This window comes from Blennius ocellaris (genome assembly GCF_963422515.1).
Source record: "Blennius ocellaris genome assembly, contig: SCAFFOLD_450, whole genome shotgun sequence".
Lineage (NCBI taxonomy): Eukaryota > Metazoa > Chordata > Actinopteri > Blenniiformes > Blenniidae > Blennius > Blennius ocellaris.
This window is the reverse complement of record NW_027662269.1, coordinates 1-14,118: the sequence shown is the minus strand read 5'-3', so window position 1 is coordinate 14,118 and position 14,118 is coordinate 1. Positions and strand designations below refer to the sequence as shown.

The window sequence follows — 14,118 nt, the reverse complement described above, 5'->3', positions numbered from 1 at the left end:
AAAATCTAAAGAAAGTCCATTCGTGGAAGTACCTAACTTCCTTTCACTACTTATTTGCAACGTTCCTATAAAATAAAAGCATGCAGAATGATAAATGACATAAAAAACAACCGCTGCGTTCAAAGCCCACCTTATTTACAAAGTACCGCGAAACAATCCAAACAAAACCCAACGCGATGATGGATTTTATATGTAAAAGTGCTAAAGCAAGTCGTGAACGTGTGGAACTGATCACGGGTCAGTTTGTCCCTCGTGAAACGCTGAAGTACGTTCGTGTACACAGTTTGTATATACATGAATAAGTAGAAGAAAGTAAAGTCTATAAAGAGTGGAGCAGTGTTCCCACTGGGGGGGGGGGTAGTAAAGAAGTCCCATCGACATCGGCAACATGTTTTCCTCTCGTGTCTCATTGCTGGTAATTATAAATCATCTCCAACTTATTATTCCTACCAGCTGGACCAACAGGCTGATGGAGGAGAAAGTCTGGCCACCAGCGCTTCACTTATGAATCCCAGGGTGCAGCGCGAGCCAGGAGCCGTGCAGCCAATCAGGGAAGAGGACCAGCGAGGGAGGGGGGGGGGGGGAACTTTAACCCAGAATGTGCAGCAGCAGGACTCATGTTCCAGCTCCACCTCACCAGCTGGGTTTCCGACTTTCTCTCTGCTCGTAGGTTGAAATCCGATGTGGTTCTTGAGCAATCTGGAGTATTTCTGGGGGCTGCGCTCCCGACGCCGTATTCCAAAAGGGTGGAATTCTCACTTTGAATTAGGTGTTTAACCCCTTAAATGGAAAATCTCACGCTCGTATCGGAGTGACTCCACATTGTTTTGTGCCGTTTACATATAATCCAACCGGATGCGCTTAGAAACAGACGTCGAAGTGATCAAAACTCAACAAATACGCCAATTAAATTAGATTTGCTTGATTGGTTGATAGAGTACAACTCTATAATGATGTGACGTAGTGTTTGAAAAGTCATCCATGTTTTGACAACTCGTGCTTTGTCAAAACATACAACAATAAACTTCTACTGATGCGCTTTGCAGCTATAGAAATAGAAACGCAGCGGTTTTATGGATCCATTGGCAGCAGGACGCACGAAAGGTTGAGAACTACAAAACGTGTCAACAACTCTTAAACCTTCTCAGCTCTGACTTAATCCAGTGTATTTATTTATTTATTTTCCTTTTATAATCCAATAATTGTCTTAAAACAACAGACTTTCCATGGACGCACATTCTCGCCCTGCTTTAATGAAGCTCCACTAACAAGAGGGCTAATTGTGGGTTTTATTCTGACGTCTAATTATAGGCCGCAGCGCTCTGGAGGCTTTATGAAAAACCTGCAGTTTGTTGTTGATGAAATAAGTGATGTTTGTGTTTTATGTTTTTTTTATTTTTGAAGGGGGGGGGGGGGGGGGGTTATTGAAAGCCTGGAGCCAGATACTGAGATACTGAGTGCAGAATAATGAGGAGTTACAGTGAGGAAATGGGTACCATCAGTCCTGCTCTGGTGGAGGAGGAGGAAGAGGTTTTGGTGAGTTTTTCCCTCTGTGCTTAAAAAAAAAAAAAAAAAAAAATGGCCTTCTAGTTATTTAGAATAACTTCCAGGAGGTCTGCAACAGACCTGCAATACCAAAAGTTCTAGGAAACTCTTTAATATATATATATATATATATATATAACAGACTCACGACATAAATTGATTATCACCCTGTCATCCTTTAATACCGAGGATGTGTTCCTGTCATGTTGTTTTCGTCGAGGGGCGGGGCTTCAGGGCTGCGCGTGATTTAAAAAAAAAAAAAAAAAAAAAAAAAGAAAAAAAGATAAGATAGATTCAACACCGGAGTGCAAATTCACACTTTAAAGGTTCGTTCAACGTCATAACAAAAAAACAAAAAAAGATACTGGAGGTCACAATATGTGATTAATGTGTTTGTGAACTCGATTCATTTAAATATTGCAGATTCTCAACGTTATTTTCTCACGTTTTCCCTTTGCAAAGGCAACATAGAGCTTTTCAAGTAATGCATGTAATTCCTCTCCATTCTATGATTCTATATCTATATTGCTATTTTTGTTAATCTATATTAGGCAAATGAATGAGATCCCAAAAAACCCACTAAATTATATTGCAGGAAATAAATTGCCAAAGAAGGACAAATGACAATATAGTTATATTTTGTGATTAATATTAAGTCCTGATTATTATTATTATTATTATTAGTAGTAGTAGTAGTAGTAATATATTTACATTGTTGGTGGTTTAAAAAGAAGTGTGTAAAAAAAACCATTATCAAACAACATAAAAAAAAAATCTTTAAAAGTAACGTGACTTACTTTAACAGTACATAAATATAAAGTAGTTTTTCTTGTCTGTTTTTTTTTATTAGCGGAGAGAAATAGTTTTGGAGTAACACTTTAGAGTGTGACGTCATAGTATAACGTATTATTACTATTATTATCATTATTATTATCATCATCATGATTATTATGGTGGATGAAGTTTCTCCAGATGTCTTAAATCTACCCAACGCTTCTCCACATAAACACACACACACGCACGCACACGCACACGCACACACACGATGAGATGATGGTCCCAGGCACCTACGTGTCCGAACGGGTCCAGGTGGTTGTTGGTGAGCTTCAGCTTCTGGAAGGACACGAGCTGCCGCATCCAGTGCGCGCCCGTGGCGGGGGAGTCCGGGTGCACGTAGAGCCGGCCGGGCATGGCGGGCTCCGCCTTGCCGGTCACCGACCTGACACACACACACACACACACACACACACGGTTACACAGCTATATGCCAGAAATGAATAACTCCACCCGCACATTAATCACAAGTTTATTTTTGTTTTAAAAAATCTGTTTTAAATAGAAGAAAACGATAAGAATGTTATCTGACGTATTGAAATCGTCACAGAAGCAGAAGCATTGTCCAAAAGCGTGATTCTGCGCATAAACATCCTGATCATTGAAGCAGAGATCATTCATTCATTCATTCATCCTGACTGGACCGGATCCGGCTGAGATGCTGCCGTTGTTGGCTTGGAAATCTAAACTTTTAAAAAGTATTTCTCTGCCGTGGCGCACGAGACGCTGCAGCTTTCTCAGCATAGAGCCAATTTTTTTTTTATGAAACCTTCTGACACAAAACGCGGTGAAACGTCCAGAGAACGTCTCCTCTGACGTCACGAGGCTTCGGGGATGATGATAATGATAGTTTAGTGTTTTTCATGGCAGCGCCGCCGAGATCTTGCTCGGATATTCATAGACCTCTGGTGGGATTGGAGCCTGTCGTTTGACGCCGGTTCGTTAGATTTTCACAACAAAAGGGGGGGTTTCCTTAATTTTATCCCTTGACCACTGCAAAGATTTAACCCTTTCAGTTTGACAGCTTTGAAAGTGTATTTATTTATTCATATAGCGAAGAAATGTGGAGTTTTACATTCATCCTCCGGTTTAAAATACCTACATGTCAATACTTTTTATTTTATTTTTATAAACTAATACACTTTGTGGAAGATTTTTACAATCCGTTGTACTATTTTCCATTGTTTTGTAAAGTTTGGTTTCGGTACTCAACGTGACATTTTCACTATTTCACATATTAGACCAACATTTCACAATATTTGATGAATATAAGATTAAAGTTGTACACGTGCAGCTTTTCACGTATATAAACCGGAAGTTAATGTTCAGCTTCCTGTTTCCTTGAGCTTTCGCGTTAAATGTAAATTATTCCGTTTCATTTCATTCTTATGGGATATTTAAAGTTTGCCAAAGTTTTTATATATAACAAAGTATTTTGCTTATATTCGAGTTTCACCAGCACAGCTTTAAATGTTGTACTTTTATCATTTTATACCTTCTGGGTGGTGGAGGGGTTTCTAATAACGAAAGTAAAGTAAACTTAATCTACAACTTCTTGTTTAAGATGCATGCATAGGAAAATAAATCAATTAATTTAAAACATAGGTGATATTTTAAAATAAAACTAACAAAATACTTTGTAATGATTCACAAATAAATAGGCTTAAGTTTTGTATTGTTATTAGTTATTATTATTAGTTAGTTATTATTATTATAGTATTGTTGTGAATTTATTAGTTTCAACTGACGCACCAGTTAATAAACTTTAAACTTGATTTGAATTGTTTTGTAGCTTTTCTCATATGTAATTTTGTCTTTTTTTGATGGCTCGTATTGCTTTTGATGTCCAAAATAAGAGAAAAGATCAAAGGCTTAAATTTTTTTTATATATATATATATAATTTTTTGTATATTTTGTAATTTTTTGTAATTTTGTGTGTGTGTGTGTATATATATATATATATATATATATAAATTTTTGTATATTTTGTAATTTTTTGTAATTTTTTGTGTGTGTATATATATATATATATATATATATATATATATATATAAACTGAACAGTGGAGCGCAGTCTCTCCTCTTCTCGCATTTTAAACTCGCAGAGTCACGTTTGCATCAATTGGTTTTTCACACCCCCCCCCCCCCCCCGTCGGATTGAACAAACGTTCAGATTTCACGATTTCGTTATTTATTAACCCCTCGTCTCATTTAAATGCAGCCAAACTGAAGACGAGCAACAAACTTCCATGCTCAAATCTGAGAGACGCGCCTGACACACACACACACACACACACACACACACACACACACACACACACACACACACACACACACACACACACACACACACACACACACACGCGGGCGTGCGTAAAGGAAAAGTCATTAACGTCCAGTCACACTTTCCCCCCCTGTTGACTGCATTTCTTGGCAGCCGTTCGAAAACGCGCAGTTCATAATTCTCTGGGAAATAAAACGTCCACATCCGATTCTCGTCCGTCAGAACAATGTAAGGTTTCCTGTTGGGGGTGTGTGGGGGGGGGGGGTCCCGCTCCTGAGAGAGGAGCCGCGCGACCCCCTGGAACAATGGCCCCCATTCTGCTCCGCGCGAGGAGAGCGCAAGAAAACCGAAACACTTTATTTATTCCCCAACTCACCATTTGTTGTCCGCGAACTTGTACCGATGATCGTCCGCGGGAACGACGTCCATGAGCAGGATGTACTTCGTTTTAGGGTTTAATCCGGTGACTTTCACTTTGAAGCTGGGGAACATCCTCCTGGATGAGAATGGGAAAAAAAAGAAAAGAAAAAATGAATGACAAACTTTGGCATCAAAACTAAAATAGTAAAATAAGGTGTTTTATTAAGATTTTCCAGTGAAATCACATGGAAGTTTGGTCGCGAATCATCGAAACGCGCGTCATCGGCGCGTAAATGGATTTTTAATGAGCGCAGTTGCAAACTAAATCAAGAAATCACAACACACATAATCACGTGGCTCGACTTATAACATTTACTTTATAATACGTGTTTATATACATCACATGATCCTTGGTCTGACCTTCTGGGAGCTCCGTTGATTTTGGAAGTGCTTAAAACATTTTTTATAACCTTATATATATTTGACTCTTCGGTGCGATACGAGACGTCTTGTTGAATTTACTGGGCCCGGCGGGGCCAACAAGCCTGCACTGGACACTTAATTAATACAACTTATCAATATGCTTATAAATATTAAAGACAGGTCTTTTCTTTTTTTTTTTTACCTGCCGCCCGGGGACTCGAACCCGCAACCCCTACACTCAAGTCGATCAATAACATCACGATCCGACCTGTCAAGTCGCAGTTTAAACGTTTTTCATAACTGCAGATTAATTATTATTATTATTATTGAATAGTTAAATAGTAATTCCGAGGCAGAAAACAACCAGTACAACATGTTTTTTTCATTGTATCTCAGTGCGCTTTGGGGTTTTGTCCGTTCAATAAATCACTGGAGTATTTAGTAGCTGTCATATACTGGGGGGGGGGGGGGGGGGGCACAGCATAAGTAAGTCAGCAGTGTCACTGCAGTGGGGGTGGCTGAGGAGGAGGAAGAGGAGGAAGAGGAGGAAGAGGAGGAGGAGAGATGCTGTGAAACATCATTTATCGCCTCAAAAACAGGAGTGGACTGATTGACGGGAATATAATGGCCACTTTCTGCAGCTGTGAGGAAAACAAATACCTCCTGCATGCGCTGGGGAACTCTCCGATTGTAGTACTGAATTATTAATATGCGCCATTTAAAACACACACACACACACACACACACACGTGCGTCATGCACGGGGCATTTGACGCGTGAAAAAGCCCGCGGCCAACCTGCACATGCAGCCTGTGTGTGTGTGTGTGTGTGTGGGTGTGTGTGTGTGTGTGTGTGTGTGTGTGTGTGTGTGTGTGTGTGTGTGTGTGTGTGTGTGTGTGTGTGTGTGTGTGTGTGTGTGGGGTAGCTGACAAGGCGCATCACGGACACGCGTCGTGTCGGTGCTTCATCACCGACACAAGGAAGAGCCGCCGCAAATGCGCACCTCAAAAAGCGTTTATATACAAAGTCCTATAACCACGTCTCTCTCTCTCTCTCTCTCTCTCTCTCTCCCTCTCTCTCCCTCTCTCACCCAACAAGGCCACCCAGACTATATACAAGCTGTACAACAGTGTTGTTGCGTTCGATGTTTTCCCTGTGGTTCTTCTGCCCAGGGCACTTTTCCAAACGGCCCATCAATATAAAATATAGATATATTGTATAATGCATCGATCATAAAATCTGATTATATAAAAAAAAAAAAAAAAACTTCTAATGTAAAACATTCCATGAAAATCAACAAGTCCTCCACAGAAGTTTTTCGCCGTAATAAGTTTACTTCATTTTTAATGTTTGGAAACTCCATGCCAATGTGTCACACTCGTTTTCTTTTATCACCCCCATCTAGCTGTTCAACTCTTTTTTTTTATTATTATAATTATATATATATATATATATATATTCCCGTCCCTCCCTGTGAATTTTAAAGTTTAAAGTTTAGCACGCGAAGGAGTTTTGATTTAAAAAAATAGAAAAGTAAAGCTTCCCGTGTCAACAGGTCGTCATTAAAGCCCCCGATTGCCTGGTGTGTTATTTTCTGGTAGCAGTGACGTGTGCTCTCGCGCTCTTACCGTCCGGCTTTGGTTATGATCATCTCCGTTCCCACCTCGTGAAACTTCATCCACAGTTCCCTCTCGTGTAGGTAAACCTTGATTCCCTCCATTCCCTTTAAAAAAAAAAATGACACATGTGCAGCTTATTGCACGTGAGATATCGAGGAGAGGACTAAAAAAATAGAAAACATTGAGTTTTAAATACTTCTGTGCTCGAGAAGTTAAATTATAAACTATAAAACGTAAAGCTTGTACACAGCGGAGGGTAAAAACACTGCATAGAATTCGATGGTGGAAAATTAATTCAGAAGTTTTAACAGCTAACACACACTCACACACACACGAAACTTTAGAAATTCTAATAATAATCTAATAAAAATTATGTATATTGGAGATTTTCTGAAGTTCAAATGTTTCATTTCCACCTCAAAAACTCCGTTTTCTTTTACAAACAACTTTAAAGAAAGTTTTACTGTAAAAAAAAAAAAAAAATGCACGTGTACAAAGTTTTAGATTTTTTTTTTTGTTTGTTTTTTAAAGGAAAATTAAATGTCTGTTTATATTTCTGCTGATGTTTTCTATATTTCCAGAACTCCGGGTGCGATCCTCCGGTGGGTCACGCCGGGAAGCGTAGGCTGAGAGCGGCGCGCGCGTGCGAGGGTGGGAGGGGGCACCCCCTCCACTGACCTGCTGGATGTAGGTTGTCTGCGACGACGGGGATTTGCTGGACGTCCCGTTCTGTTTCTCTGATTTATTGTCGCTCGGTACTTCCCGGGAATCCGAGCCGCCCGGGGAGTTCTGGAGGACGAACGTCTCCTCCTGGTCCGCCATGACCGGAATCCCGACTCCGTGGGAAGAAGAAGAAGAAGAAGGAGAAGGAGAAGAAAAAAATAAAACCCCCAGCTGGAAGAGCGCGAGGCGCTGATATAAGCTGATATAAGCAGGTGGACGCAGATAAAGTTCGCTCGCGCTGATTAAAGCGGACAAAGAGACGGAAGAGAGAAGAGAGGCATATTTTAATACATGTCAAGGCTTTTTTTTTTTTTTTTTTTTTAAACAAGCCGCACAAAGTAGCCCCCTGAAACTCTCTCGGCGTGTTTTCCCACCGGGTCACTGCTGCGATTGCGCAACACGCTGGCACGTTTGAATAGAAGAGTTGCGCGGTGACGCGTTATTATTATTATTATTATTTTTTTGTTGTTGCGAGAATCGACCTGCGACGCAGGTCGATTCTCTTTTCGGAATCACTTCCTCCTGTTCACGTCGAGTCCTTTTTTTATTAAATTTTTTTTTTTTTTTTTTTGCGAAATAGTGGCATCTATCGAGCAAAAACAAAAAAAACCCAATCCTGCAAGCCGCGGACCGACGGACGGACAGACGGTGGCACTTGTGCGGAGCTGCGATCCCCGCTACGTTTTTTTTTTTACGACCACGCAAATCGACCACAACGAGCGCGAGCCGGTGTCGGAGCGGGATCAGCTTACCTACAACACAAGCGCGCGTCCCTGCGGGGGCCAGGACCGGTGCGCACGAGACCAACCGTCCTGCCGCTTAGAACGTCGACCACCTCGTCCCGAATCGGATAATCCAGTCGTTTCGCTCGATGCAGACGTACAAACTCCCCATGAATCCCCCCCCCCCCCCCCCCCTCCTCCTCCCCCTCCTTTCCTCCTCCTCCTCCTCCCCCTCCCCCCGTGCCTGTCCGCCTCGCTCACGCACAAGTTTGCGGAGTCGGGAGCTTCCTCGCCGGCCGCTCACGAGGACGTTCCGCTCGGTTCGGCCCCGCTGCGCATTTTTACTTCTGAGCTCCGGGGGGTTTCTGTGTGCGCGAGAGCGGATCGCCGCGGTCCGCCGTGTAAGCCCGAGTCCCGTGCAGCGGCGCAGGTCCCGTCACCTCCTCCGTCCCTCCTCTCCCTCTCACTCTCTCTCTCTCTCTCTCTCACTCTCTCCCTGCCTCTGTCCGACGTCTCGCCTCCCCTTCGCTCCGTCTCGAACCCTCCACTGCGCATCAATGACCAACCGTGCGAAGCGGAAACAGAGCGCGCGACGTAGAGATGGTGTGGGGCGACGGAGGAGGAGGAGGGGGGGCGGGGGAGCAGGGATAGCATTGGTTTATATTCCAGATCGTAATTCCTTCCAGGTCCCCACCCCAGGTCTTCCTATTCATCCACTCTAACCCTCTCCATAATCCCGGTGTCCGACGCTCTAATCCCGGAGACATTGACGGTCTCATGCGCCATTACGCACAAAACCCCTTCCTCTCCAAACTCGCAGCCTCCGTCAAACCCCAAAATCCATCAAAACACATCTCACCGGACAGATCCCAACCAACCAGTTCACGTGTGCTCGTGCGCAAATAAAATCACAACACGCTGACAAATCGCAAAATCGCATTTTATTTTTTATTTTTTACTTTTGTTGCCCGGGGCGACGATGAACTGATGCTATTTGTCTCTGAGCATCATTTCAATAATTCCATTTGTCAGTTTGGTGCAAGCTGCCTCCACGTCTCAGAGTAGGAGGCCAAAGAAGACACAAATAGATGTTAAAGTGTATATTTTGATCTGTACACCGCCTGGGAAAGCTCGAGCCCGCGGAGCAGCGGAGGCTCTTTGGGCCTGCGGCTTCACGCAGGTTGAGTCTCCACACCGCAGATCTCGGTTCACAGCGCGGAGGACTTCTAAACGTTCGGACTGAACAGTGGCTCCACGAGCCGCCGCTGCCGCCGCACGCCGCAATCTTTAATTTAGGAGCAACGTGATTATGACACACATCACGGTGGGCGTCCTGTTGCGGATTAGACGCGGCAGCGACACTTAAGACTTTCAATGAAGCGAAGTTGCGGCGAGAAACGTCGCGAGTAGAATCACACACCCGAATCCAACTAACTTAACTCATCTATTTGATCAGCTGGGGTTGACACAGAAAGCGGTCAGTGTCTGGCTTATTTATTTATTTTTTTGCAGTTTTTAGGCCGTCGTGTCGTGACGCAGGAAGCCGCGGAGGGACCGGAGCCGCCGGCCAGGCGCATCCAGAGAGGGACCGCATGGGCGCATCGTTGGAGCGTTAAGAACCTGTCGATGCGTGCTCGTTCTCCGTGTCCATGTTACGCGTATAAAGTGATTTCTCTGGACTCATAAACCCAATTACGATCCCGCACCTCATTTAATTTGGTGTTGAAAACAAGGTGTGAAGCAGATTCCTCTACGTGTTTTAGTTTTTTTTAATTTTTTCCCCCCCCCCTGAGGACAAGCCTCATTTTTCTAGATATGCTAAATTTGAGTCCAGTTTAATTTAAAGGACAGTATGTTTTTTTTTTTTCCTGAATGTCACCTAGTTTTGGAGCTTTTACGTCGCAGGCGTCTCCTGGAATTCGACAGTATGGAACGAATTGGTTTGCTCCTTCTTATAATCCCTGCTGATATTAGGCCTTTAAAACCGCGACGGACGGATCTAAATCAGAGAAGAGACTTACAGGTTTTTTTTTTTGTATAATCTGTTCCTGGCTTTGGAAAACATGCACACACAGCTGCAAAACGGAGCAAACACGAGCCTCTCGGTCACCCTGCCAGCAACACAAGCAGAAACCTGGACGGCCTCACGTGTTGATGCGATTTTGCGCAAATGAGCCTGACGCATCTGTCAAATTCGGACTCGGTAGCAAACGGGTGGATTCTGCGTCACTTCAAAACAACAGCCCGTAACTAGACCCTCGAAGCACACAATTAAAGAGGAATTGAAGATAGTAATCATTATTGGAATTCATTAAATGACAAAACAGGGAAGACTGGAGAGTCCGCGCTCTTTACGCAGCTCCAGAACGCAGCGACGTTGAAATTGGCCATTGATTAAAATACTCCTAACCTATTTTTTTTTTTTTAAATGTACATCTCATGTAAATAATGATCCTGGCTATATTAAGTAAAGCTTATTTTTACTTTGGGTGTGCGTCACATTAAAGTAGACCAAAGGTCTGAAACGTTTACGCACGCCCTGGAAATCAAGATAAAATAAAATCCTCCTGCAAAAGCGGCAAAGAAAACACGTCTTCCTGTATTTTATCAAAATGATTTGCATTAAACTAACTTAAAAGAGGTTATATCTAGGAGAAAAAAATAATAAAAGCGAATTGAAAGTGGCGTTTCGGTGCAAAACGCAACACAAATTGTGATTTTTACGCATCAACTGAGGGAGAAAAGCGGAAATCGATCAAATATTCAATAAACACTGAAAACAAACAAGTTAAAAAACAAACAAACATGTGTTCTCCGATCAGGACGTGATAAGACGTTTTGGAGTGAGTAGAAGTTGAAGGGGAGCGCGTGCGGCGGGATGGAGTGCGTGTGGACGTGCAGCAGGAAAGCGTCGCTCAGGCTATAATTAACCTGCAGCCGCTTTAATGACGCGACCGGATCAACAACAGGCTGCGGACGGGGGACAGGAGCGCGCGAAGCACGTGCGTGTGCCACCGTCCCGTGCGTAAAAAAAAATCGACATTAAGAAAAATCACGCAAGTAAACGACAAAGCCAGAAGTAGTCCGTTAAAGATTCCAATATGAAAACACAGCGAAATACATCAACAAAGTGAAGATTCTTTATTTTTTTTTAAGCGTAATTAAAACATCAGTATTTCTTGGAAATGAGGTTGTGCGTCTATTATAAGTTGGCCTTTTGAGAAATGGGTTAAAGTTCAGAGCAGGAAGTCGTTCAACTCCGTTCTGCTAATAAGACTAATGACTTGTGCTGTTTGGCAACTCTTTTATTTTTTTTTCTTTTGGGGGGATTTTACTTTTGTACTTTGGCTGTGTTGAGGATAATTTCATTAAATGTGTAATTTCGATGTCTTTCCCTCCGTTTTTCCAACCTTCTGGTATTTGAGGCTAAATAAACCAACATGTGCATCATTAGAAAGAGAAAAAAACATCTATTGTTTTCTACATTTTCCTCCAGAAAGGGTTGTCGCACCAAAACAGACATTTATTATATAAAAACTATCATTTAAAAAAAAAACCTATTTATTATACGGCAATACATTTTTTTCAATAAATAAGACATGGACCCATAATCATTTCCAAAAAAAAAAAAATGTTTTAATGTCCAAACAACTGAAATTGGAGGCGTTGGCAAATATTCCAATTTCAACATTTCTGTACGATGAGATGTAAATGTGCAGTTTTTGTAATATTTTGTCTTAGAACACTTTTTAACTCTACTTTGTGCATTTAAAAAAGTCGCGATGAAAAATCAGGCGTTTGAGATGCAACTTTTACAAAGTTTTAGTTTTTTTTTAAATAAAAAAAATGCCCCATTGCTGGACATTGAGTCATACATTAATATGTGTATTTTATTTACAGTAAATGATACTGTCACTTGTGTGATTTAAATAAAAGTGAGTTTAAAAGATGAATAAAAAAAAAAAAGCAGATACAGTTTTATCAATTTGCTGTATTTTTACTGCACAGTGAGTCTCTCAAGATAGAATTAAATAAACATGTTCTCACTTTTAATGAAACATAAAGCATGCAGGGGAATTAGTAAACATAAACTGTGAATATCTGGGAGACGTACAAGGTAAGGCACCAGGAACAGCCTCACCTCAGTCTGATGACGGAATCAAACTTCTGGATAAGAACAAGTTTCTGAAGCACTTAGAGTCACTTCTTTGACTAAAACACATCAAATGTCACGGAGCCAAAAATGAGTCATGAGGCAAAATCGAGTTGAGAACAACAACAACAACAAAAACAAACAAAGTGAACACGAGCTGAGAGCAGGTCTTCAAATAAACAAAGAGGAGTTGTCTTGTAAATTTAATGCAGTACAAGTTCCGAATGCCACACACACGCACATGCACACGCACACACACACACACATGCACATGCACGCACGCGCGCTCCCATACCTCCAGTCCAGTGCAGTGGAGCGTGTGATCTGACGTTCCCACTGTTTGGGAGCCGTCTAACTCCTGCAGGCTGAGGCAGTGCAGGTGAAGCTCTGCTTGTGGCTAACCACCGGTCCGGCCCGGACGCCTGGATCCGGGGGGGGGGGGGGTGCCCAGATGCTCTGCAACCAAAGAGCAGCTGTGAGGTTTGCGGCTGCAGCAGCCAAGAGGGGGAGAGGAGGAACACTATGGCTGCAGAGCTTTCATTTTGATTTATCCATTTATTTATTTATTTATTTGGGGGGGTGGGGGGGTGGATGAATGGCTGAATATTGGGACATTTGCAACCAATCTGCAGCTCCGTCTGCCCCCACACTCACATCCAGCTCGTTCCTGTTTGCAGAATTTAACGAGACGAACACAAACGAGCCTGGATGTGGATTTTTTTTAAATATTTTTTTTTAGGACCAATTTAGAAAATCTAAACAATGGGGATTATTTATGAGTCATCGTCGGGTTGGAGAAAGTGAGGCTGCTTCTGGATGCTCGGCGACCCGCTATTCGTGTGTGCAGGAGATTCCAGGCAGTGCGAGAGCATCACGTCGGTGGTTTGCAGAATGTGGGAGTTTCTGGAGGAGCAAGGAAAAGTCCTTTTCTCAGCCTGACTCAATTCTGGGGAGGAAAATCGTGTGGAAATGCAACAAGGAGGCTAAAACTCTTAATTATTTCATTGAATGATCAACATTTAGACCTGGATTTATGGAGATTAACTGTGGGCCCTTAAATAAATGTTGCTTTACATTTAAATAGCAGGAGAACAGTACTGTTATTATTATTATTATTATTATTATTATTATTATTATTATTATTTATAATTTAATTCTATTATATTTGTTCTCAACTTTGTTTAATTTAAAATATTTTTTTAAATATTATTTACTTTTTACTTTAATTTAATCTTTTAAATTAAGTCAAATTTAACATTTAAGAATTTATTTATTTATTTATTTTAGCTGTACGCGTCCCCCTAAATTTTTATCTTTTATTTTGAAAAATATGAGTACATCCTGCGTCCTCACGCGAACGAGTGATTGGCACCAGACAACACGTGCAGAGTGAAAAGTGGAAGGACCCGGATGTGGTTCTACAAAGTGGACTTCGTCCTTCCACACTTGAAAAAC

At 41.9% G+C, this 14,118-nt stretch overlaps 1 protein-coding gene across 3 annotated transcripts; it reads right to left on the bottom strand.

Annotated features, from left to right (window-relative positions):
• Positions 1 to 2,141: 2,141 nt before the first annotated feature.
• Positions 2,142 to 9,033, bottom strand: LOC308147961 (T-box transcription factor TBX5-A-like). 3 transcript variants are annotated; one of them, XM_080521357.1, is made up of 5 exons: positions 8,776 to 9,033; positions 7,744 to 7,901; positions 7,075 to 7,169; positions 5,040 to 5,159; positions 2,142 to 2,764 (listed from the first exon to the last, which is right to left on the bottom strand). In XM_080521357.1, exons 2-5 carry the CDS (start codon positions 7,885 to 7,887, stop codon positions 2,494 to 2,496), a joined length of 630 nt encoding a protein of 209 aa, XP_080377483.1. In that variant the 5' UTR covers positions 7,888 to 7,901; positions 8,776 to 9,033; the 3' UTR covers positions 2,142 to 2,493. The 3 variants fall into 3 exon arrangements, with proteins under 3 accessions (XP_080377483.1, XP_080377481.1, XP_080377482.1); XM_080521355.1 differs by lacking the exon at positions 8,776 to 9,033 and adding an exon at positions 8,541 to 8,678; XM_080521356.1 differs by lacking the exon at positions 8,776 to 9,033 and having other exon boundaries at positions 7,744 to 8,527.
• Between the last annotated feature and the right edge of the window lie 5,085 nt (positions 9,034 to 14,118).